Here is a 25429-nt window from a genome sequence, read left to right on the forward strand (position 1 = left end):
GGGGAGGGAGAAGGAAGACAGTCTGTATACACACGTCTGTCACACTCCTTGCATGGAAACGCTGACCGCTGCAAACTGCTCTTTCCGTGAGAGGACACATGTTCTATTGATTAAAGCTGGGGAGGAAACCATGTGCACTGTGTATACTGAAGCATCAGGCCAAGTAACAGCACTGTTGGAAAAAGGTGAGAGCACCACGATCACCTTTCAGCACTCAACAAGATCCCCTCCTGCCCCTTGATGGGCACCTAAATCAGCTGTCAGTCAGCACTGCTCTGGCCTGTAATCACACTATACGGATACTCACACACACACACACACACACACGCACACACACACACACACACACACACGCAAACGCTCAGCTCAGCCCCATCTGTCCAGGGCTGATGGTTTATTTGGAATCCAGGGCCACAGCCACTGTAGCACCACTGAGTCTCTGACACTTTGCTCACATGTGTCCTGCAGCTGGCTCCTGATTTTTTCTTCAATATCAACATCATGAAATGTCTTTGAATTACTTTTCATCATATCGCCCATGTTCCTACTCTGCTTTGCCCTCTCTCACTCCCTTTCGTTTTGCTCCTGTGCTTTCTCTCACCTGCTCTTGTCTCAGCAGCGCCTTTTCATTAGAGCACCGGCAGCACGTCCATTTGTGTTGATCAGTGCGTTGTCTGCGCAGTGTGATGGCAGTGGGGGCAGAGACAAGAGCACTGCGTGTCAGAGGAAGCAGACAAACTGATAGCTGTGTCAAATCTAACATACTGATGCTGTTTGGGCTGTGCCAGTGCAGCACTGGGATGGCGTCTATGCTCTCAGCAAGCACATGTTTGTTCATGCACATAGGCATGACAGAGGCGCATACAAACTAAATGTTTATTTACTAGGGTTAGGACATGAATTACTGTTTAAAGGGACAGTTTCCTCCAAATTAAAGAATAAATATTTTTCCTCTTACCTGTAATGCTGTTTAGAAATCATAATTGTTTTGGTGCTATGCAGGCTTCCTTCTGAGCAGTGATTTGTTTGGCAGGTGTAGCTCAGTAGAAAGAAAATAGCTCCTACATGAAACAGCTCACAACAAGGTCTGTGGGTTATCTATTATTATTATATTGGAGAGAATGCAGACATCTCTATGACCGATATCTCCAACACTCTGTCACTCACACTAAAACAATCTCAACTGATAAACAGCACTACGGGTGGGAGGAAAATGTGGGTTTTTGATTTTTAGATGAACTGTCCCTTTAATCTTGTTCATGAATTCCAATACTTTTGGGATCTTATTTGGATTGCATGTGCTTTTATTTAGCACATTATATCCGAAGACCTTTACAAATTTTACAGACCAATGGCAGCAGGCTGCCATGCACCCCTTTGGAGTTCAGTGTCTCAATGGGCAGTGTCTCTGCTGAAGACCACTTTGATGTGAGCCAGTGACCAAACCCACTGTACCTGCTGGGCCTGTGGGCCTGCAGCTCCCATGAAATCCAAACTGCATCACCACTCCAACTGTATGCTGAATAGTCAAGCCAATTTAAACAAAGACTTTTTATTTTGTTGCAAACTTTGTCCTGTGGTTTCTATCTGAGGTTAAAATCAAGGAACAACCAGCAGAACATCAGATCATTCCTAAATGTGCAGTTGTCAAATATTGCCGCTTTATCTGTGATTTTGGAATTAGACACAGATGCAGAGGGCTACCTTTCATAGCAGTATGGTACACCACCAGGCAGTGCCGGTTGATAATGCAGCCATACGACACCTGTTGCGGTGGTATGATAGGACAGCGGAAGTTTAAAACAGTATGACATAAAGAACTGTTAAGTCCCTATACAGCGAGCGTGAGTTGACTTTCTCCCAGGAGCTTAACATTCACTTCCATGAATGTTGAGTCAAACATCAAATTTTTCTTGACCTAACCACAGGCTTTTATTGCTGAATCCTGACCACATGCTTTTGTTGTTTTCCCAACTTCGGTTGTAGTGTCCCTGAACATGGGTAGCAGATGGCGTCTAATATGCGGTCATGAAAGTCCACTGACATAGCGGCTATATATGATGACTTAAGATGAGAACGTGTTCTAATTACTCAGTATTGGACTGAAGGGCATCTTGATGGTAAGATGTCTTGAACCTTAGACCAGTTTTTAAGTCTAAAATGTATTTAACACACTGAATTACAAGCCAGAGGTGCTGCTGCGGTGAATCCTATTGTGAAGGTATATTTTTGAAAGAATTACAACAGGATTAAAAACTTGAATCCCTGGTGGATTCCCAATGTACTCTCAGTGAATTATACAAAACGTAAGATTGGCAGCCCTGGAACGCTAATGGTTGCAAGTGGAGCACCATCGGAACAGGTGACGTGCTGGTACAATAGGAGATGAAGCAGAGTTTAGTGAATAGTGAGGGAGAATCAAATAAATTACATTCAGGTAAAACATAACTGAGGGAGAAGAGAATCAGATAGGAAGAGAGGAGGAAAATCAAATTCGCCACTTTTCTTCCACACTGGCCAGAACCTGCTGAAATGAAAAGTAAGTACTGAACATGATGTACAGACTGGAGTACCGGACACCAGATTTCTGATGGACCCTTTGTCTTAGAAAATCAAAGAAAGTTTAAATTCAAAACAGTAGAGGAGAAAGCAGCTGTTTGGTTTAAAAAATTCGCTTGATTTGGGGTAAGTCTGATTGGTCATATAGAAAACATTCAATAATTTACTGAAATATGGTCTAAGGATCTGAAAGGAGGGAGTGGTGGATGCAGTCCCTCAGAAACCAAGTCAGTGCCTCCAGTTTTTTCTTCTTCTTTTTTTAATGTTAAAGCTCATTTCATCAATAGCCAGAAACAGAACAGAGTCCATTAACAGATTGGATCAGGTTTGAGCTGGGTTTCTTAAAATATGGTGATAAAGGTTCTTGAGTGCTTCATACAGCCCTTAGAGAATATCCACCATAAGAGCAGATAATGAAGTCATTTTAGGATATATCTGATGATAAAATTCTCAGAAATCAAAGTTTTGGGAGCAAAAATCTTTTTGGTCAGTTACCCCTTTTCCACCAACATGCCGCTCTGTTGTGGTTCTTGCACCTAGTTCAAAACTGAATTTCGACCCAAACTAAGTTGGTTCAAAACCCAAAGAGTTGGTTGTTAACTAGAACCAAAAAAATAACGGGCTTTCTTGACCTGATGTGCGAACCATGATGGCATCAGTGGGTGTGCCATATTCTACAGGTTGGAGAGAGAGGATGGAGAAGGCAACAGTGGAGAAGTCCAGTGGGAAAGTGTCAGACAAAAAAGCTTTTGCAGGGCTGTCAATAATATTTGGTACATGCTAGTTTTCTGGGTAAAATGCCCACCATAGAAGACAAATCAATGCAGGCTGGTTCACTAGATAGCACCATGGTCCCATCAATCCTGAACAGTACTGGTTCAAGAGCCAGAGCTAATGTAGTGGAAAGGGGGTAGCTGTGTCCAGTGTTGTAGTACTTGAGCTCAATCTTGCTCTCAAGAACTCCTTTTGAAGGTCTTTTCTCTGACTAAATGCATTTTTATCATTCAGACAAAGGGAACTCAAGATTTCATTTTAAGACCATTCAAGACCACAGCTGTGGGGACATCACTAAATTGCCGGCAAAAGAGCACTAAATAAAGATGGTGAAGCTGTTTTTAGCGCCTACATGTTTGTAAATGTTTGCCCATCGAAAACAAAGGAAAATTCCCATACATAAAATTCATTTCTGCAATGCTTTCTGATTATTTATTCAAGACATTTCTCATGCTAGAGGTGAATGAAGATGAATCTTTATTTGCTTACTGTGGGTGTTTTTATGGGAATTTGAATCTTTCAGATCAATTTCAGGAGTGCCACATTTAATAGTGATTGTGTTATGCAGTGTTGGATTCACACTGTTCTGATCTTAGGCTTGACTCAGTCTTGCCCTGTCTCGTTCTTGGTTTGCTTGTTTATTAAGATTTCCATTAGCTTCTGTTTTTTAGACATTAGCTAGTCTTCCTGGGGTCTTGACTTGATCATAAGCCCAGTGTTGGTCTTGTCTTGGCCTTGATACCATCTGGTCTTGGTGATTACTTAGTTTAGGTGGTCTTGACTACAACACTGGTCTACACACAAAGCCTAAGAAATGATTCACTAGAAGGGACTGGGATTTCCAAGGATGTCATGGGACTGGTGTCCCTTGTCTTTACAGCCCTTTCTGAGGACTCAGCTTTTGGGAATTTTCTCCAAAACTTTCATAGCAACCCACAAAGTACTGGTAGCAATCATCGGGCTAGTTGGGTCCATGACCTTATCAGGGATTTTGTGTTTGTAGTATGGTATTTTTTCAACATGAGGAATCAAAAATGAGGGGATGGAACACAAAACATTTGGGAAAGTAAATGTTAGTCATTGAGAAAACCTTAGAGCCATCCAGAGATTTGGTAGATAGTGTTAAGGAGGACCAGTTTAAAGGAAAACAGTGACGTCTTTTACTTTGTTTTCATCACGCAAGATACAGTTGCAACAAAACTGACTGTGGGAGACACAGTGGGCATCAAAGATTTACAAAAAAAAAGATTAACAAAATAAAGACAGAGAGAAGAGGACGAGGAGCAACGGAGAGGAGTGGAGTCGGGGATACAAGCACAAGCGCCATGGCAACACATAGAAAGAGGAAGAAAAGAGTTACCCATAAGTAGCCGCCGTTTCACCCGCTTGTCCACATCAGCTACTGACGTGGCATTGAACTCAGAGCTCTCAATTGCAGCCTCATCTTTCTCTAAAACACAAGTGACAAGGGGACAAACAGTGAGCAGCAGGTTAATGAGAAGCCCAAATGACCAGACCTTCAGCCCCTCTTGGCGTTTGAGCAAAAAACCAAAGCCAAGAAGCAAGAAGCGATGAAGAAGCGCCAAAATCCCTGTTAGAGTGTTAATCCCCCAAACAAATGATAAATCCCCCAGAGCAAACAAAAGAACAAAACAAAATAAATGAAATGATCAGAATCAGTGTGGAGCTTATAAAAATGAAGCGGTAGGTAGATAGGCAAGTAGGTAGGGAGGGAGGGGAGGAGGTACAGGGCTAACGTGAAAAAAGTAAAAAAAAAAAAAAAAAAAAGGTGGTTAGAGGTGTGGGGGTTCTGGGGATGGGATGAGGTTGGGGGAACGTTAAGGGGGGATTTTAATTCTGATGTTGTCACCGATGAAGTTTCTGTCTTCCATATCAAACAGCCACACTTTGTCAGCAATGATTCCCTTGCGTTAGGATGGAGGAGGAAGATGAGAAAGAGAGGGAGGGGAGGATACATGTCCAACATTTCTAAGACAAGCCGCCTTAAATGTGGAGCAAAAGGAAGGGGGTGACAATGACGACAGGAGACAAGAGAAAGGGTGGTGCAGGGGAAGAGGACGAGAGGTCAGAGGAGTTGCTTGAAGGTCCGAGCGATGACTAAGTGATCGGATGAACAGAGAAGAGAACAAGGGAGAGAAGAAAGTCAGAATCAGTCCCATCGTGGGCCGCAATGGGAGAGGTGTATGAGGGGAAAAAGGGGGTGCACAAACTAAGAAATGGGGTTTGAAGTGTAGGGAGGGCATGCAGAGGAATCAAAAAGCAGGAGGAGGTAGTCTGGGGGCAGCGCTGGTTGCCTGTTTGTCTATGGAACACATCACAACTGGCTCTAACAGTCAACGTTGGAAGTTCCCAAAGCTGGGCAATGGAGGTTGGATTGGAGGGGCTAAGGAGGGAAGGTGGCAGAGGGGGGCTCTATCGCTGCTGAGATGGCATGCATGCTGGGGATGGTGAGAGGGAGGCGGCCTTTCATTGGGCCTGAGTCATTAGGGCCTGAATGAGCATCTCTTTGTGAATGGACGCCACTTGCCGCTATAGGACTGGGCTTTGATGTACAGCCACAGTCCTATGGGTGGTGGTGTGGGGGAGTAGGAGTGGATAAGGGGGTAATTAATGTCCCTTCCATTCCCCAGCCCTGGCGCACTACTCTCTCCTCTCTTGATGGACAAAGTGGAGAATTCTCTGAAGTACACTCAGGGATGAATGGAGGCTTTCTGGTGCTCTGCTAACGGGTGAAATGTGGTCGTTGTTGAATCGAGGGCTTGTGCATACCAGTGCGAGCGTCTGCTTTCTTGAGTGTGTGAAAAAATATGTTGGAGAGGGAGATAAAATGTGTGGATGTGTAGGGACAGGTTGGGGAAGCGGTGGGAAGAGAGGAGTCCCGCTCTATGGGGGCTAAGTGGTAGTCGGAGGCCCACAGAGAGGGGAGTGTTTTAGAGAGCCAGACCTACTCGGGACAGGATGGGGGAAGAGTTAAATCACTCTACGCTACTACAGCTAGGAGGAGAATGGTAAAAAAAACAATGCACTGGAAGGAAACAGAAGGGTCACTAAAACAACAACAACAATAAAAAATGTACTTCAGTTCAAAAAAGGGAAAATTAAAGAAAAAAAGGGAAACTGCACAAATGCAGTGCAGGCTCTCTCATGCAGCTGGACAAGCAGACAGACAGACAGATGAATGATTAGTGAAAGAGGCAGACGATTGGACGCTGCAGCACATGTGAGTGAACACATGCAGTAGGAGGAAGCTCGAGCAGTGCAAGTCCCTGCCTTTCTATTAAAAAGGGGTATGGAGCATGAAAAGGGGGCTGATAGATGGACATGAGTAATGGAGGGCATTTTGTCGTTGGCAAGTTTTTTTGGTTTTCGCCGCTTTATGTTTCGTGAGGAGGTGGAGGATGAGGCAGTAGAGAGAGAGGTGGAGAAGGAGGAGGTTAGGGTTTGCTTTCGTGGGAGCTATACCTAAGATCAGGCTGCAATTGAGATGTCCGTTTTGTTTTTTTTTTTTTAACCACAGAGTCTAACACGCGACCCCCCCACCCAGAGTTACTCTTTAGTCCACCTGATTTGATTTTAACATGGATGCTCAGACAAGACAGGCAATCAGGTACTATCACCAGAAAGCAGGAGGGAGGGAGGAGTAAGGAGGAGGAGAGGGACAGAGCTACATAGAAAGGGTAAAAAGGGAGGGCGGGGGGTTAAAGGTGGGCCCACAGAGTAGTTGGGACACCCGGACCACAGACCAGACAGAGGTCCTTTCTCTCGTCAAAGTATGAAGAGAGACAGAAAGAGAGAAAAGACATTGGGAACGGAGGGAGAGGAGGGTCCCCGCTCTCTCTCGTTCTGCCTCCTCTACGCAGCCTGTCCTCGATGGCGTGTTCTTCAAAGAGGCTGCGAAGAAAAAGGGGTTATTGGCAGTCAAAACCTGGTGCCGCCGAGAAGCAGCAATCTGCTCAAATGGTGAGAGTGAGAGACAGGGAGAGACAAAGAGAGACAGAGAGAGGTGTTTCCAGTGTACGGACACAGCAGGAAGGACAGCATATCAGAAACATCAGATCATTGTGTCCATGTGTGTTTGACACCAGTCTGACATGTTTCTCAGCTCACAGTCAGGACTGTGGAAACTTTCTGTGTCCTAGTTGTGCAGGTGGTTATAATCTCACCGAATGTTAAGTCACACTTACACCTCTTTGGTTTGAACCACATGGAAAAGCTTACTTGATTCTTTTTTATTTGCTTCATTAAGGTTTATGCTGCCCTATTACAAATGAAGCACAACTTGTAAACAGAAGTTACAAGCAGCTCACTAATTGGACAGAGATTAGGTGACCTGTGGTCCTGCCAGGTTAGAGATTCAAAACTAACTCAGAGGGATTTCTGCTATGAACACCTTTTCTGGTGTTTGTATCAACTGTGAATAGTTGGAGCAATGGCCAAATAAGACATTGGTCCAGACTGTGGTTTGGTCTCGGTTCATTCTGTTATGCTACTTTTTCCGAGTTTTTATTAACTGCTGGCTATCAGGTGTCAACCTCCATCAAATTATACCCATAAATCCTGGATTTTTGGGAAGTTTTCTGTACTTGATTTGGATGTTGTCTGTTCTCCTCACAAACCACATTGCAGAGAACTTCCTTTTTAGGTGTTTTTGTGCCACTAAAGGTCTACCACCTATTCAAATGAACCAAACTGAAGAAGAGTTGTTACCTCAAAGTTCACATGAACCGCATGACTGAACATGTATTGTTACACTAGCATTTTGGACAGGCCATGTGTCATGTGCTAAGACATAAGCTGACTTCTGCTATGACCTGAGCCCAGTACACATTAGATATTTATTGTTATACTTTTTTGCGCACTGTTCATTTATTTATACCTTCAAATTAATAATTCCAACACAAAGAAACAATTTGTTCCAAAAGATAACACAAAAAATATTGAATACATTTACATCCCATAATCCAAAATCACCATTAAACTGTAATCAACCCAAGCATCCCATTTAGACTGTGCATGACCAGACCACTTTGTTGATTTTTGTACTATATTACAGCAGAACATTTGTTCAGTTATTAGTCAAAGCTGGCCAGCAATAATTTCTGACACAACATTTGATGTAGCACTGATACTGGGCCATATCTTACGTGTTCACTAGAATGGCAATGTCAGTGTTTCTCATGGTGAGATTATATATATCAAGTCTATGCAAAGACACAAATAACCATGAATTCATGCTGGCCGAATGATGCAACATGAACGACACAAAAAACACGATATTAGTGCTAATTGTGTATTTGGGCTTGTTGAAAAATTTTAACTTGAGCGAGAAATTTGTATGATGCTTTGTTGCCTTTCAGTGCCAGTGCCAGATCTAGTTGAGATTCTCCTGATGTTACGAAACAAACAAAAACCTGGCGACAGCCAGGGTGGCGCAGTGTTTTCTGGCTATATAAAGGGTATATTTTCACATGGTAAGATGCATCAACATAGGTGGATTCAAAACACATGTACACTCTGTTTCTTGAAAACACAGGAACATTTGGATGGGTAGTGGGTGGATGAAATAGCAGAGCAGAGTTGCAGTCCGACTCCTCATAAGGAGAGATGCTGTGCACATTTACACATGAGGAGCATGCAGTAGTTTTTAGTTTGCTGCTTTAATGTCCAGAGTGTACGATTTAGAGGCATTTATTGGAAGGAATATTTTCATTACCTTCGAATGAGCTGTTGTACAGAGTGGTTCCTCCTCTGCAGAGTCTGATATGGTTTTCTACAGTAGCCTTGGTAACAAACAAACCAAACACTGGCCATTCATGTTTTTGTGTTTTGGCCTCAACCACCATAGTTCTCCTATACTGTATATGCCTTATGGCGCTTTTCCATTACATGGTACCGGCTCTACTCAACTTTACTCTACTCTGCTCTACTCTACCAGGTACTTTTCTGGGGGTCATTTTCCATTAGAAGGTAGTACCTCCTCAGTGTAGCTGGTCGTCATAGCGACGCCGTTTGACACTGCTGTGATGTCTGGTTCAACACAACACACATATGAACAGGGTTCGAATTACACAGTTACTTTCGGAGGAGCCCTACTTTCCAGTGCCCACCACTACTAAAACCTATCACATGTATAAAGTGTATGGCAGCACGTGGTCAATAACAGGGGTACTATGAAAGAAATTTAACTAATACCCGCCAATAATTTATCCTCTCTTTCTCTCTCGGTCCCTTCTGTTGGATGATGAGGAGTACAGGTGACTACGTAAATGTAGGAATTTGAACGCAGCACAGCTTCACACACAGATCGCTGCAACAGGGATAAACACAGAAGTTAAATCGTGGAGACAGATGGAAACGGAATGTAATGAGCGAATAAACACACAACACTGACATATTACTTCTATTTTTTTATTATTTCAGGAATCTTTATGTGCATATAATCTATAACACAAAAGTCAACAATTCTCCCCCTGAACATCTCAAGAGAGGCTTTCAGGGGAGCCGAGCTCCCCTTAGCTCCCCCGTAATTCGAACTATGCATACACACAAACTCGCTCTCACTGGATATGCTTGTTGGCCTGCAAGGTGAGGAACGTTTGCACCTCCTCGAGCAACCGCGCCTTGATCTTTCTGGTTGGCATTTTCGGAAAGAAGGAAAAACTATATGAAACTGCGGCCGTCACAACAGCTTTGATGTTTGATGTTTGTGCTGTTCAGAGTATTCCGTGCGTGCCTGGTACTTTTTCCTAATGGAAAACCAACAAAGGGCGAGTAGAGTAGAGTAGAGTAGAGCCGGTACCATGTAGTGGAAAAGCGCCATTTGTGCTTGGCTTTGAATGAGAATGGGAGATGACACATTGATTGGTTGAATTCCAGTTTTGCCAAAAACACAGCTACAATGAAGGGATTGAATACAACTCCTTTGCACCTTACTTTGCTCCCAGATGATGCACCAAAACTGTCAAAATGAAACTGGACATGCCCTAAAAGTGCTTTTGCCATGCACTGTAGACCATGAACTACTGATCGTTTATATGGTCCAGAGTCTCCAGGGGCAAGGACAAATGAAACTAACATGATTGTTAAATATGATAAATAATCAGAGGCATCCATTTGCATTACTAATTTCTGCATACTCATTGTTAATTTGAGGGTATAAACTAAAATTTGTGCGCCCAAATGACCATTACTCTAGCATCTATACTAGGCTCCATAGATTACAGGCCCTTGAGGCCAAAATACTCAAACTGCAACAAGTGTGACTGACAGAACAAAGAAGTGTTGATGCTTTGCAAACTGTTTCCCACATATATTGTATATCAGCAAGAAGGAAGTGTGGAGAACAGCGTTATGAACAAATTCACTTACCTGGAACGTCTTATTCATCTTATTAATCCTACTGATTAGAAAAATAGCATGATGAAAATGAATATGTGACAGCCAGGATGTGGAGGCAGGCCTCTGCTAATGGTCATATGTGCAGATGAGCTGCCTGCTGGTTTCTGGCTGGGATCAACTGAGTTTTAACATGATGAATGTGAGTGGGAGATTTGTCTGTCCTTCATTTTCTATTGCTTTGCATTTTCTATAGTCATTGCTTTAAAACTCAACACATGATACTGCTCATTTTCTGACAATTTGTACTGTGGTATTTCCTCTGAGGCCCAAACACACCAAACCAACATGAGGAAACTAGTGGTAATGAAGGCCAACTGTTGCAGCGACTCATGTCGCTTGTGTGTCAGCCAAACAGTTGCACGTGAACACGCTGCAAAGTCTACAGTGAATGGTCACTTGCATGTACATTCTGCAAGCTGCGTGATGGTCGCGGTGTGGTAGTCTTTATTTATCATTCAAAAAGGGAAACATTAACAACCCCACCCAATGTTGATAGAACAAAGGACATTTACCGTGTGCTAGCAAATAATAACCAATCCCTCTATGATGCTGCGATGCTGTCACTGACCTAAAGCTAAGCTCCACCCTCGAACACCATGTGTCAATCACATTTCATGCAGCTGCACAATGTACTCAGACACCCTGCTTGAAGAACTCCATAGAAAAGCATCAGAAATTAAGATTTTCCTGTGGTTTTATTTAAATCTATGCAGTTATAAAATTAAAAAATGGTCGAATGATGTGCATGAGGTAAATGCATAGCTGATACGAGGTAACCTGAGAGGCTACAGAATGGAGTGTCTCCTTTGATTGAGTTGTGTAGCAGGTAAAGACGATAAACAAATATCTCTACATCTATTCTATGGTAAGGCAACGTGTTTGTAAAATTTGCTGCAAAGTGACAACTATATATAACCTCATACATTATGTTGGCAACATCTTGTCTTGCACCTTGCAGCAAACTTTGCTAGGTAACTTAAGCTTAAATTAACTAATAGTCCCTAATGTTATAGCCAACTTCAGCTTTGTAACATCATGTTATCTGTTAAACATAGTTTTTGTACTTTTGTCCCTTGACAATCAGACATCAGTGTTAGTGTTAGTAAGCCCACCTGAAAAGTAATAACTTAGCTGTAATGTTACAAAAAAAGCAAAGGCTGGCTATCGCTAAAACCACGGCATAGTGAGGACCCTTTGGATGGCTTCTGTATGACATAAGGAGCTTCTGTCCCCAAAAGTTCTATATAGCATCTTTGGATATGTCATTGACACTGAGAGCTGCTATTGTTAGTGTAGACAACACACAGACTTTTTGTGAGTGAGCTCAGAGGATGGGGCTTAGTGATAGGTCATGTGCAACAATTGACACAAATTTAGCCAATTTTCTGCACAACCCTGCAGTTATGCAGTTCCGAACGCTGCAGCTTTAATGCAAATTTGACCTTTTAAAATGGGTAAAATCTTATTTTATTATAAAACTGCACACAGCATGTTGATCTGCTCAGCTTCTCTCTCTGTTTATCATGAGATAACTGTGACAAGACTGCAGCTCTTTGACAGTGACAGGGCTAACTGTAACATCACACAGCTAGCGCAACAGTTATTGATGGGTTTAATAACAGAGTTGAGCTGTTTTGGTGTCAGACTGCCCTGCTGCAGTTTGGTTCTATCTTCAACAGGAATCATCTAAATGCCCCTGGATGACATTGAAAATTGTTTAACTTGTATCCAATTTTTAAGTTCTTGCACCTCACTAATTTTGAGGAAAAAAAGATACAGCGTTCATGCTCACTCTGCATTAGTTTTGTTGAGCTATACATAATATAAGAATTGTTTGCACCACTAATGAGGATCAGATGCAGGATATAGTGTGCCTGAGGTTAGAATACAGCTTTCTTTAAAGAGGCATTGATTGAATCTCGCTCTAATTTTTTTTTTTCTAACAACCTGAAGCTTAAGTCTCCTCCATGTCATTATTTTCAGTGTGGGTAAAATAATTTCATTACTGGAAGGTAGATATATCTGTTGAAGTTCTGTCCTTTGTCTCTGCTGTGTTCAGAGTGCCGAGAGGTGGGGAGAGAACCAACTCCATAACCTCCAACACACCCAGGCTCATTCTGTTTCTGTCCTTCTGTTCTTATCTGTGCTGCACCGACACTGTTCTACCATACAGCTGATGTTACATTCAAACAGCTGTTAGGGCTTCAGGGTGTGTGTGTGTGTGTGTGTGTGTGTGTGTGTGTGTGAAGTAGGAAGCCATCTTGGTTGTCACTCACCGATGCAGGTCTTGCTGTCTGAGTGCAGGGCGTACTTCTGATGGCAGCCACACACCGGCCCTGTGTCCGTGTCATCACATGTGTGCTGGCAGCCGCCATTTCCATAGTTACATGTCACTGAAGACAACATACACACACATTCCAGTCTTACTTCTATCTTGTATACTATGTGTAACACAAGGCTCACGACACTTTGGATGTCGACGGATTCTTTATTTAGCTACAATAACAATATGGGAAGATCCAGAGGGATATTTATTCTGTGCTATAACCAAGACGCAACATAATGTTGCACTGGATATTTGGCTGGATATGACAGCTGGGAGTGGGTTTATTACAGGATTTAGAGAGGTAGAGCGGAGCATAGATGGAATAGATGGTATAAGAAAAAAAGAGAAAGAAAGAGCCAGTTAGATGAAAAATGTTGAAAAAGAACCTAAAATTATGTTTGTGGTGTTTGTCTGAAATTTGGTGGAAATTCATGTTTCTATGTTTATAACATTTTTAGCCATTGAAACCTGAGCAAATTGGTGTGATTTCTTTTAAAAGCAGGAAAAGAAGGCAAAAAACAACATGAGACGGAAATAAGCAATAAGAAAAATACCTTTAAAAAGTGCTGAAAAATTAAATAAAATTTTATTTAAGGGTTTTGTTTTGTTTTTTTTTTAAATTTTGGACATTTTCTTATTTTTTTTTAGAAACCCTCTCCTCTTTTTTAAAACTTTTTTTTAGGCAACCTTCTTGTCACCTTTATTAATTTCTTGAAATTTGTAAGTTGGTTACTGTCTTTTTCCCCCTTGTTTTTGAAACCAATTACCTCAGGTCTGAAATATTCAAAAAGCTTGTGAAAGGTGTCTGAACACACCACAAGAAAACTGATGCCATGTCAGGTTTCAAAGGGTTAATACTCAGTTCTTGGCATAGTATTGTGTTCTGCTTTTAGGGTGTTTTCATATTAGGTCTGATTGATTTGTACCATGCCCAACATGGACACATTCTCCCAAATAGCAGTCAACTGCCAAGTTTTGGTACAATTAATGTTCACACGTGATGCCATTTTTTAAGTGGCCTTGGGCCTGGATTGATGTACCTTGCCTGGGTGCCATACACGGTATTCACACCAATCAAATAAACTGGACTTTGGGTCAGGTGTACTCAGATGTGGGCCTGGGCCCTTGATGTGAGAGCCCATTTAGGTTAAGGACAGATAGATAACATTTGGAAAAGGTCTGGGTCATTGTCTGTTATGGATAGAAAAGCATCCACAAGGTTGTTGTTTGTTGATTTGAACAAGTCCCTGTTTGGTTTGGTTAGATTTAGGCACAAAACCAAAAGAACAGGGAAAGAACATGGTTTGGATTAAAATGATTACTTTGATTATGTTGGGCGGTGTCCTGTTGTCCTGTTGTCCTGTTGTTGTCCTGTGTAAAGTCAAACTATGTTCCTGTGTTTAAAAATCACTTTTTAAACTAAAATTACTTCCAGGCAGTTAAATGCCTCCACGAACCAATGAAGTTATACTTACTGCTTTATAGAAATTTTGTGAAAATATAGCATGAATTCAGGAGTTCAAGCCAAAACTTGTTTAGTGAGGTCACAGTGACCTTGATCTTTAACCTTCAACCACCAAATTCTATCAGTTCATCCTTGAATCGAAGTAGATGTTAGTACCAAATTTAAAGACGTTCCCTCAAAATGTTCTTAAGATATTGCATCCAGGAGAATGAGACAGACAGGGTCACAGTACCTTTACTTTTGATAAGCAAAATCTAATCAGTTCATTGTTGAGGCCAAGTAGACATTTGTGCCAGATTTGACAAATTGAGTTGATTTGACAAATTTCCCTAAAGGCATTTTTGAGAAAGTGCATTCATGAGAATGGGACGTACGGACGCACAGCCAACCCAAAAACATAATGCCTCTGGCCACAGCTATCACCCGAGAGGAGGCATAAAAAGTTCCTGACTTTCTTAGGTCAAGAAGGGCCAAAAGAGGAAAAGGGAAAGAGAATGAGAAAATGTTTCTTTTTCTAAATCTTTTCTTTAGAAAGAAAAATAATCTAAAAGAATGTGAGCAACAGGAGGGATCAAGAGAGATGTGGAGGGGTGAAAAAGAGAATGCAGTTATGAAGGAGAGATAAAGAGAGGTTGGAAGTTGGAAAACATGAGACTGAGCAGATTGTAATGGGGAGCTTTCTCTGCAGGGCCTCTCTTGGAACTTTTTTGAGAACTCCTAAACCTTAGCCCTTAGCCTTAGCCCACCAGAGAAACCAAGGGTTCAGCTTTACTCCCTTGGCCCTACAACAGCCAGCTAAGTAGTATTTGTCTACGGGCCACAAACTCTTGAGAAGGACTTTGCCATAATAAACACAACTGATTTGTCAAACACTAACCATGTGAGACGGTTGTGATTTGTCCAAGATTTTTACCTCCTAATTTGTCTAACTTTCAGCTCTTGAGGTGAAAAGGGAAAACAAGCACAAATACACTTGATGAACTTTTCAGAAGCTTTTCCTTATCTTTGCATTTTTAACTTTTTGGATCCTTTGGTGACTCTAAGGAAAAAAGAAGAGAGAAGAGAATAAAAGAGATTAACGTAGAATTATTGCCTTGTGGTTGCCTTCACCAGCCAGTTGAGACTGTCTGTCCGGACTCAAATGTAGCTATGACAAAAGACAATGCTTCAAATAAGGATGGTGTTGCAAAGAAGCTCCAAATTCTAAAAAGTGGATGCTTCACACACATCTTTAACCCGGCAGCACAGAAGATCTATATAAACGGTAATAGATCCAAACAGTCGTTTCAAGATTAGTGTCACCAGTTCAGTCAATGATGATATGTCTTGAGTCCAAATGATGTTGAGTGATGGCCAGAAAACTTTTTTAAGAAGATGATGTCACAGTGAAATAGATTTTTGACCTTTTGTACACTTCATTGTTTTATTATTTAAGATATTTGCATTAATTTTTGTCATAAATTCTGTCATTAGCATATGAATTCTTGAATTAGAGCCAAAAACTTTTTTGTGAGGTGACAGTGACCTTACCCATTAACTTTTTGCGATACTTATCAGGTAAGTCTCAAATCCAAGTGGATGTTTGTGCCAAATTTGAGTAAATTTCCTCAAGGTGTTCTTAAGATATTAAGTTAAAAAAGGGGGTGACCTTGACCTTTAAATTTAACCACCAATCAGTCATTGTTGAGTCCAGGTGGACATTTGTGCCAAATTTGAAAAAATCCTCTCAAGGGTTTTTGAGATTATGCATTCACAAGAATGGCACAGATAAGGTTACAGTGACCTTGACCTTTGACCACCAATATCAAATAAGTTCATTGTTGACTCCAAGTGGACCTTTGTATCAAATTTGAAAATAGTCCCCCATGACAACTTAAACTGTCTTCTGTTCCTTTGTTATAGTGTTAAATAATGGCCAGAAAACACTATGATGTCACAGTGAAGTCGACCTTTGACCTTTTGTATATAAAATGCCATTGCTTCAACAATTTATCCTATTAGACACTGTGTTAAATTTTGTCTTAATTAGCCTATGAATTTTTGAGTTATTGCTAAAAGGGTATTTTTTGAGGTCACAGTGGCCTTGACCTTTGACCACCTAATTCTAATCAGTTCATCCTTGAGTCCAAGTGGACGTTTGTGCCAGATGGCTGAACGGGCATACCAAAACATGATGAGGCAGAGAGTAAAGGAGGGGGAGGAAGTGGGAGACAAAGCAAGGGAGAAAATGGAGGAGAGGGGTGAAAATGGACAGAGACAGAGAGAACATGAGAGGAGAGAGAAGAGGAGATAAATATATATATGTGTGTGTGTGTGTGTATGCAGTGTGTGTGTGGACATAACTAGCATTTCTTTCATCACTTGTTTACTACCGTCCTGTGCCGCCGTGCTCAACAGGCCGGCACAGGGCTCACTCCCTCGCCACTAATGAAATATTACCACAGCGGGGGATGCATTAGAGCCTTTCAGAGGCTTTCACAATCTTTACACTCTCATCGTCTGAGAGGAGAACAAGATGTGATGCCAAACAAAGTGTAACTAAAAGCTTATTTTTCCCCCCACGAAAACAGCAGCCCTAAATTCCATGGCTGCAGGCACTCGGCGTGAAGAGTGAGAAACAGGGATGGAGCCGAGCGATGAGAGCGGGGGGGGTGGTTGAGAGACATGAATTCTCTCTACTGAATCCTTCAGCACCTTCAGCTTGGCCTGAAACGCTTAACTGATTCTGGTATTAAATGTCCACCCTCATATTTTAGGGCTGAAGGCCGACTGGAACTTGTCCATCATTGCTATTACAGATGTTTATTACAGACCAGTTTAGAGCCTTCATCACACCAGTACGTAACCTCTATAAAATCAAGGCTATGAAACAAAGTGTTAATACCTCGCTGCCATGTGAACTGTAAAACAAAGTGACAAGTCAATTGGCTAAAGATTAACAGATGATGGAAAGCATTACACAAAAGTGCATTTGATTACGTGTAGGATATGAAGACATCCAACATCGTAGAGCTGCTCATTTAACTATTTAGAACCTGGATTGACATCCATTTTGTTGTGCTGCGTCTGAACAACCCAATTTTATATTATTATTATTATTATTTTTTACTTTTTACTTATTTCTTGTAAATCTTTCAGTCATTTCTTGTTAAGTTGCTTATTGCTTTCTTTCAGTGTTTCAGAAAGAAATCAAGCCAATTTGCTCAGGTTTTAAAAGGTTAATGTCGACACATATTGGAGATTAAGGTTGACCTTGGTGTGTGTGTGTGTGGTTGTGTGTGTGCTGTCAATGCACTGAGGTCAGGTGTGATACGTACATGTACAGTCTTTCTGGTTTTTGGCCAGTTCAAAGCCAGGACGGCACTCACACGACACCCCGCCTTTGCCGGGAGCTTCTCTGCAGATGTGGGCGCAGCCATGGTCCTTGTTCATGCAGTTCATCCCGTCTGTGCAGGAGACAGAGACACCAGGACATTGACACTTTAACCACTTTTCAAAGCTGTGGAACTTTTGTCTGGTTGTACAGCAGTGAACTCAAAAAGTGACTGACTACACAAAAAAATCAGGCTGTATGACTCTACAGAACAGTCAAGTTTCTCTTACAGTTCACATCCATGTCTGTGAAAACATGGCTGCTTCACACACAGAAGATTTCTACAGTCAGCACAGTTTACAAATTAGTGTCACCAGTTCAGTATCTTACCAAATGATGTTGCTGAGTAATGGACAGAAAAAGTGGGCAAAACCATGTTTCGTGAGGAAATTCCCTCAAGGTTTCTTGAGACTGACAAATACAAGGTCGCAGTGACCTTAACCTTTGATCTATGACCACCAAAGACTGATCAGTTCATCGTTGACTTAAGTGGATGTTTGTGCCAAATTAAAAATATTTCCAACGCATTTTGCCATTGGGACAGCATTACCAGCTGATTGCCAAATGAGTGGCACATTTCCATCTATTACAAGTTCCCACTGGTGGTGGGCAGAGAGGATTCCCCATTGAACTACTAGAGACCAAAGGTTTCTTAGTGGGCCTGTTTCCACATGTTTATGCAGCTGGTTGGTTGTGTGTCAGCAAAGCCATGAGAAAATAAGTCAAGATATTTACATCATAAAACATTAAAATTTCCCCACCTCTATATGGATAGCACTTTAAAATACAGCACTGGAGCTCACTGAGGCAATGGAGCACTGGACTAAAAGGAAAGGTCATTTATATTGAATGCTTTTTTTTTTCTTAAAAATCAACCAGTTAGTTACTGGTTAATGGGTATCGGCCTATCGAAAGCAAAATGAACCGAAACTGACATCCCTAGTTCCCTCATCAACTTTTTTCCATTTCTAATTAGGCCCTATTTCACCTGAGATCTATATTTCCTCAACATCAGAGCCAGCCCCTCTATATAAACAAACAAAACCCAAAACAGAAAGGGAAACCATAAAACCATGACCTCGAGTTACAAGCACATGAACGGCCCACCCTTTTTTCCAGGGGCAGGGCTCTGCTGCTGACTGACCCTGTGCTCACCACCATTTGGTGGGCCAAAGACGATTTTCCACCCTGGTGGACAATAAAGATATATCCCATTCTATTTTAATTACAAGTGGAAAATTGGGAAATTTCGATGATGCTGAGTTGTGACGTTTGCGTGACATTCCAGGGCAGCAGAAATGTTGGAAAGCATGGAAGCAGTGTCAACAATGGATTGTGAAAATTCAAATATTTGGTGATTTTGTTCCTAGTTGCTTTCATTTACTTTTAGTTGTCGCACGTTTTTAAGATATGCATCTATTAGCTGCAGCAAGCAAGCAAACTTAACTCTAATGCTTTAAATCTAAAGCATGCCAGGAGAGTATACTATTAATGATAACAATGTTATTTTATAACACCAGTTGCCGGCTTGACGTCATAAATGCGTAAAAATGGCGGGCAAAAGTCAATGTTTGGTCAATGATATGAAATTCATTATTGCTATTAATGTTAACTGCTGTCCATACAGAGTAACCTTGATTACATATAAAAATATTTAAAATGCAATATCTGAAATATAGAAAAAATTAATTAATATGAAAAAAATAAGTAAACTGAAAAATGCTATTAACCTCTTGTTTACATGCTCTTAGCATTAAAATGAAACCCATCTTCTTTATAGCTTCCATGTTGTTCCCACTTTAGGACCTAAAAGCACATAAACACAATGAAGTCAGAAGAGCGACTACCCAACTCAGAAACTACGACCTTCAGACATCAAATGAATGCATCATTAAATTCTCTCCTGTTTCTGAAATCCCAGTTTCTCACATAACAAAATCTCAATACATTTCCTTTTCTTCATCAGCACCAATAAGCCCTGTGCTTTAATTTATGCCTCTGCTAAGCCCGCGTTTTCAGCTGACCCAAGGCTTCTTCCTGTCGGCACTGACACTGTCACTCGTCCCTCCTCCTACTCGTCTCGTTCCCTCCATCCATTCATTCCTTCACTCGAAACTGTTTGATGCGGTCTCCTCTCCTGATGATTTGTCGAGCACACTGTGGCAATAATATGTGAAATAGGCCAGTGTTTAAATCTTCATCAGCTGGGGGGAGGAAGCGGGGAGGCGGAGGATGGAGGGCCAATGTTCTCCAGAGAGGAGAGCCGGGAAGGAGAAGCCAGCCAAAGATATCACTGAGCTCTGGGAAGAACTGGAAAAGTGAGTTTGGGAGTGTGTGCATGTCTACCCATCATGGCACAATCAAATGTCTTCACTCAAAAGACAAAGTTTCTTCCAAGACAGATTTTGGTAGCTGAACCAACTGCTCCTCAAGGCAGTCAATCAAACTGTGTGCTCTAGTGGTGTGTGCTGTGCACTGCATACAACAAGTTTAATTAAAAGAGGAATGCCTGTATTAAAGATGCTACTGGAACACATTACTCTGGAATACCATAAAACTGTGATTCCAGCCAAGCCTATGAATAGATCATACTTTATCAGCCCAAGCATCTAGGATTCATTTGTGCTGGCTGGAGCTCATTTTCAATGACAAATCAAAGTTCTCAACATCAGCTTTTGATGGTCCAAATTCTAATTAGTTCATTCTTGAGTCCAAGTGGATGTTTGAGCCAAATTTGAGGAAATTCTGTCAATGTCAATGTTGTTCTTAAGATATCTGGTTAACGAGTATGAGCTAGACGCAAGGAGACAGTCACTGAATGTGGATGTTTTTGTACAGAGAGGATTTCACTGTATTCTTGACCTTTAACTTTGACCAACAAATTCTAATAATTCTTGAGTCTAGTGGACATTTGTGCCAAATTTGAGGAAATTCCCTCAAAGTGTTCTTGAAATTTCATGTTCACAAGAATGAGATGGACACGGAGTCACAGTGACCATGATGTTTGACCTCTAAATTCTAATCAGATCACCTTCGAGTCCAAGTAGACAATAAAATTATGATTATTATTATATATTATTACAATTACTTATGAAGAAATTCCCTGAAGGTGTTCCTGAGATATCGAGTTCAAGCAAATGGGATGGACAACCTGAAAACAATGTCACTTGCCAAGGCTATTACCTGTGTGGAAGCATCATAATTGCCTATTGAAATGTTTAATGTTGATGATCAACAACTGAGCTGTAACTCTGTTTCCAATTTTCCAATGTATCCTTCACAAAGTTCCCACCATTTAGGCATTCTTAAAATCATGATAGTCCATCATTGTCTTTTTGTTTTGCTGCAGATAAGAATCCCAATAAAATATTGAAATCTTCTAAATATTTTATGTAACTAAATAACTCATTTAGAGAACTGTACAACATTTCTGAATAAGTTCTAGCTATAGCTGTATTAGAATTTGCAGCTGCTCTTCAGATAAGTGAATAACTTAATTGCTGTTCATTTGCATCTTTCCTCCTTGGGATTTGCATTAGTGTGGCAGTACTCACCACACCTCACACCTCTTCCCTGGTCACTATGGTGAATAATGTCCCTTCATGGGCCCCAATAGTGCTTCAAGTACCTCATTAGGGTGCCATTCCTTCTAGAGAGTCCCCTCCACAACAAAAAGTCCTTTCTTAAACACTGCCATTCTAGCTGTCCACTTTCAACAGGACTGTTCCATCAAAGTCCAAAATCAAAGAAGCCAAAGGAAATTGTGCATTTCCATAATGAACAAAAGATCAAACAAAATCTGTCCCCATGTTCAACATTAGATCATTCAGACTACATATTTCACTTCACATAGGCAGGTATTGATGCATGGCCAAATTTGGACCCTGTACAACTCGAAGACCAGCAGAGCAATGAAGCCACGGGGTAATAAAAACTTTAAACAGTTTGCCAAAGCATGTGTTGACTCTGTTTGAAAACTAAACTCATAAGAAAGCAGACTATCTACAATCAATTTAAAGCTGGTAGAAGTCAAATAAACCCAGGCGGAGGGAGAAGGTGGACACAGGCCTGGGAATCAGCACAATCAAGCCTAGAACAACAAACACTGACTGTGGCCTCTCTACGTGTCCGACGTGACGAGGCGGGGAGGGCGAGACAGAGCCGGCAGCTCACTGACACGTTTACTTATCAGACCTGAATAACCCACATGGGTCCCTGGATACATATTCAGCTCAGTCGCATGTCGAGCTCGGTTTAGCTCAATGTCAGCGTCTGTCGCTGATACACAGACAAACAGGCAGAGACTCTACAGATAAAGCAAATATAAAAGTGACTAAGTGCACAAGAACTTCCTGTGGGACAATATATTATTCTGCACAGTACTTGCATCATTCGTCCAAGACCACTTCACAACTCAAATATTTCCTGAAGGACTTCTTTGGTCAAGAAAATGCTTATTTTGAACCCCAAATCATAAAACTGAAAGGAATGTATGAGATTTTTAATATTATATTATACTGAGTTAAAGCCATTTACTGATTCAGCCAAAGACTGCATCATAAACATGTTTACATCAGTATTAGAGTGCATTTACATTCCATTAACAATAAATTAAAATCAAACAAGTATTTTGTCTGAACATATTTTCTATAGGTATCCAAAACTTAGATTTAATGCTTTTTATGAATGTTTCAGGATCAGTTTTAACCAATTTTAAGACTTTTTTTTCGCAAATCTTTTTGTTAATCACTGTTACAGGTAGGTATAAGCAGGTAAGCAGTGTATATGTTGTCCAATACAGAGATTGTATTGTTTTATGTAGGTATGCTCGGTTCCCCCACACAGTCATTTATTGGAGGCTGCCTGCTACAATTCAAACATCTGCTGCCACAAATTGGTTTTATATTTTTGGAGTGCTGTTGATATATATGTAGGCCTACCTGGTGATTCATTGTAGCGGGCATGCATAGTGTACTCTGGGCACAGACAGAGCAGTGGAATGTAAGGCATAGTGAAAGTGAAATTTAACCAGCCATTATGCTGGGTCTAAAAGTTTGCTTTCACTCATCTCTCATCCGTCGACCTGATCAGCTCTAATGGGATTGACAGATAAATCATCCATCACACGACTCAAACTCCTCAGACTGCTGCTGAGGAAAAAAAAGACAACTCATGAAGAATTTCACCTGTGCTGTGTTCACAGACCTGTAAAAATGTTAAAATTCTGAGAGGGGACACAGATTGAGACAAAGGGATATACAGTACATGCCATGAAAAAGGGTGGTTTCTTAATCTATATTTTTCCAACAGGTATGTGCAAATAAAAAAAATGTTCAATGTTAAGTTTAGAGATTTGCAGCATCAGATAGACCTCCCAAATTCCCTTTTTTTTTTTTAACACAATGAGGCCAAATATGTCCAAAACTGAATTTATTACTTTTTAAGGATCTGCAGACACCCTGACTTTACATTTCTGCAAGTCAAAGGACTGTGACCTGGTGTTCAGTGGACATTACATTTATTAAGGTCTGGAGGCAGGTAACATTACTACACCAGAGTAGAAATATTAAGACATATATTTATATGCATCTATAGATGTATGAGAGAGAGAGGATATCCAGCTGAGTTTATTACTTTAGCTTTCCAAGCTTTTTAAGACTGAGACATAAAAAGTAAAACATATGGAACATGTGTTTCATCAGTTTCAGAGCCCCCCCCAAAAAAAAAAAACAAGCTCAAGTTTTAAGTTTGTATGTAACATTGTATAAGGTTGTACTTGGATGCAGATCTCTACCAGAAGAAGAGTTGGCATTGTACATTTCTGAAAACCCTGTAACATTTGCACACATTATGTATCGGCTATGTTAAAGCTTTATGTCTCAACAGCCAGCCCGCTCTCATCCCGAACTTGTAAAATACTGCCACTTTGACAGTGCTTTTGGTGTAAGATTGTGACGTCAAAAGCCACCTTATACATATACATGAAATGCTGCTGGACAGCATCAGGTAGATTATTTTTGCTGCAAAGGGCCGAGGTTGGAACTGAATCTGTGGCCCCTGCGGTACAGACTTATTCTTTGTACATGGGGCACCTACTCTACCAGATGAGCTAGTAGGCACTTCGATAGGAAGCATCACTTGAGAAACAATGTAATATAGGGAGGGCAGGAGGAACGGTGGATAGATCGAACAAACCCCAGACGTTTTATGCAAAAGTCCACTGTTTACTTTCTGTCTGTTTGTCATTGTTCAATGTCTTGGAAGTATTTTGTGTCATGATGTTAATTTTCTAAAATGAACTGAAATCAGTGGCTGTCTGAAATGAATATGAAGAAAAATCCAAAACTGTTGGTATGTTTTGGGAAATTATTGGCTGGATACTAAAATGTTTCTGATTGAGTCATTTTAGGTGTGAAGGTGCAATCATGTTCAAGCTTCCTTACAGTAAAGAGGTGTTTAGGTTCTTGAGTACGCAGTGAAAAGGTGGAGAAAAAGTTGCCTCTTAGTTTCCTCTTTCCAGCTCAGCGGAGAACTTTGTTTAGATTGGGGAGGTCAGCAGGTTCACAACTACTGAAGCTCCTCACTGGGAGCCCCAGCAGGTCCAGATAAAACACTGAGACACGTCTTCATGGCCCAGTAAGAGCCCCGAGGACACAGTCCGTCTCTCCTCTGTCTCTTTTATTATCCTCTGTCTGTCTTTCTCTCTCATGTTCCCTGCCTTTCTTTATCCACCTCTCCACACATCTCTCTCTCGCTCTCTCAGGAGCGCTCACTCCAGATGAGGTCCAAGCATATCACAGCAGTGTTATTACAACCCGACTCTCGCAGCGTTACACCCCAAAGCCCCGAAAGTCTGGCTGGCAGAGTATAATGGGAGACAGAGATGGATAGAGAGAGAAAAACTGAAGAAAGAGGAGAGGAATGTGGAAGAGGAAGGTAGACGGAGTGAGAGAGCGATGGAGACAGAGTGGGATAATTTAGAGCCTCTCAGTCGCTCTCCTCCCTGTTTCCTCTGAGGCTGATGAGGAATGAGGTGATGCTGAGCGCCAGTCTCACAGCCTGACCTCCTCACCAGGGACACTAACACATTTCACAGTTTCTCTCAACTGTGAAAAAAAGATTACGTTCACTTTTCAACATTTGAGTAATTTGAAGCAACAATACAAATACTAACTACATCAATAAATTCCCCTGATATTAATAAATAGCATCTAACCCTTTCAAATGTGAACATACTGGAAAGAAGGCAATGAGCATCAATAGAGGAAATCATCAAACATTTTGCATGATATTAGTAAAAGTACAAGAAAATAACCTAGAAATTATTTGTAAAAAAAGAAAAGAGAAAAAGGGAAAAAGTAAAAAGAAAAAAGTAAAATAACAACAAGGCAATCAAGAAAATTTTAGATATGTATTATTTATAACAATAATAACAATAATAATGTAGTTATAAATATTTATAACAATATTTTTTCCAAAGTCTTTTTCTTTGTCCCCCCCAAGACATCTTTCC

At 41.0% G+C, this 25429-nt stretch overlaps 1 protein-coding gene across 2 annotated transcripts in view; it reads right to left on the minus strand.

Moving 5' to 3' along the window:
• The window catches only part of scube1 (signal peptide, CUB domain, EGF-like 1), a 152543-nt gene that overhangs the window by 52731 nt on the left and 74383 nt on the right, over positions 1–25429 (minus strand). Inside the window, exons 5-7 of one of the 2 annotated variants that reach the window (XM_042511140.1) lie at positions 17861–17989; positions 13029–13145; positions 4694–4783 (exon numbers count right to left, since the gene is read on the minus strand). In XM_042511140.1, coding sequence (XP_042367074.1) covers positions 4694–4783; positions 13029–13145; positions 17861–17989 — 336 coding nt within the window. The remainder of the gene's footprint in view (positions 1–4693; positions 4784–13028; positions 13146–17860; positions 17990–25429) is intronic. The other variant, XM_042511141.1, reaches the window with a different exon arrangement.

This window comes from Plectropomus leopardus, chromosome 22 (assembly GCF_008729295.1).
Source record: "Plectropomus leopardus isolate mb chromosome 22, YSFRI_Pleo_2.0, whole genome shotgun sequence".
Classification (NCBI taxonomy): Eukaryota; Metazoa; Chordata; class Actinopteri; order Perciformes; family Serranidae; genus Plectropomus; species Plectropomus leopardus.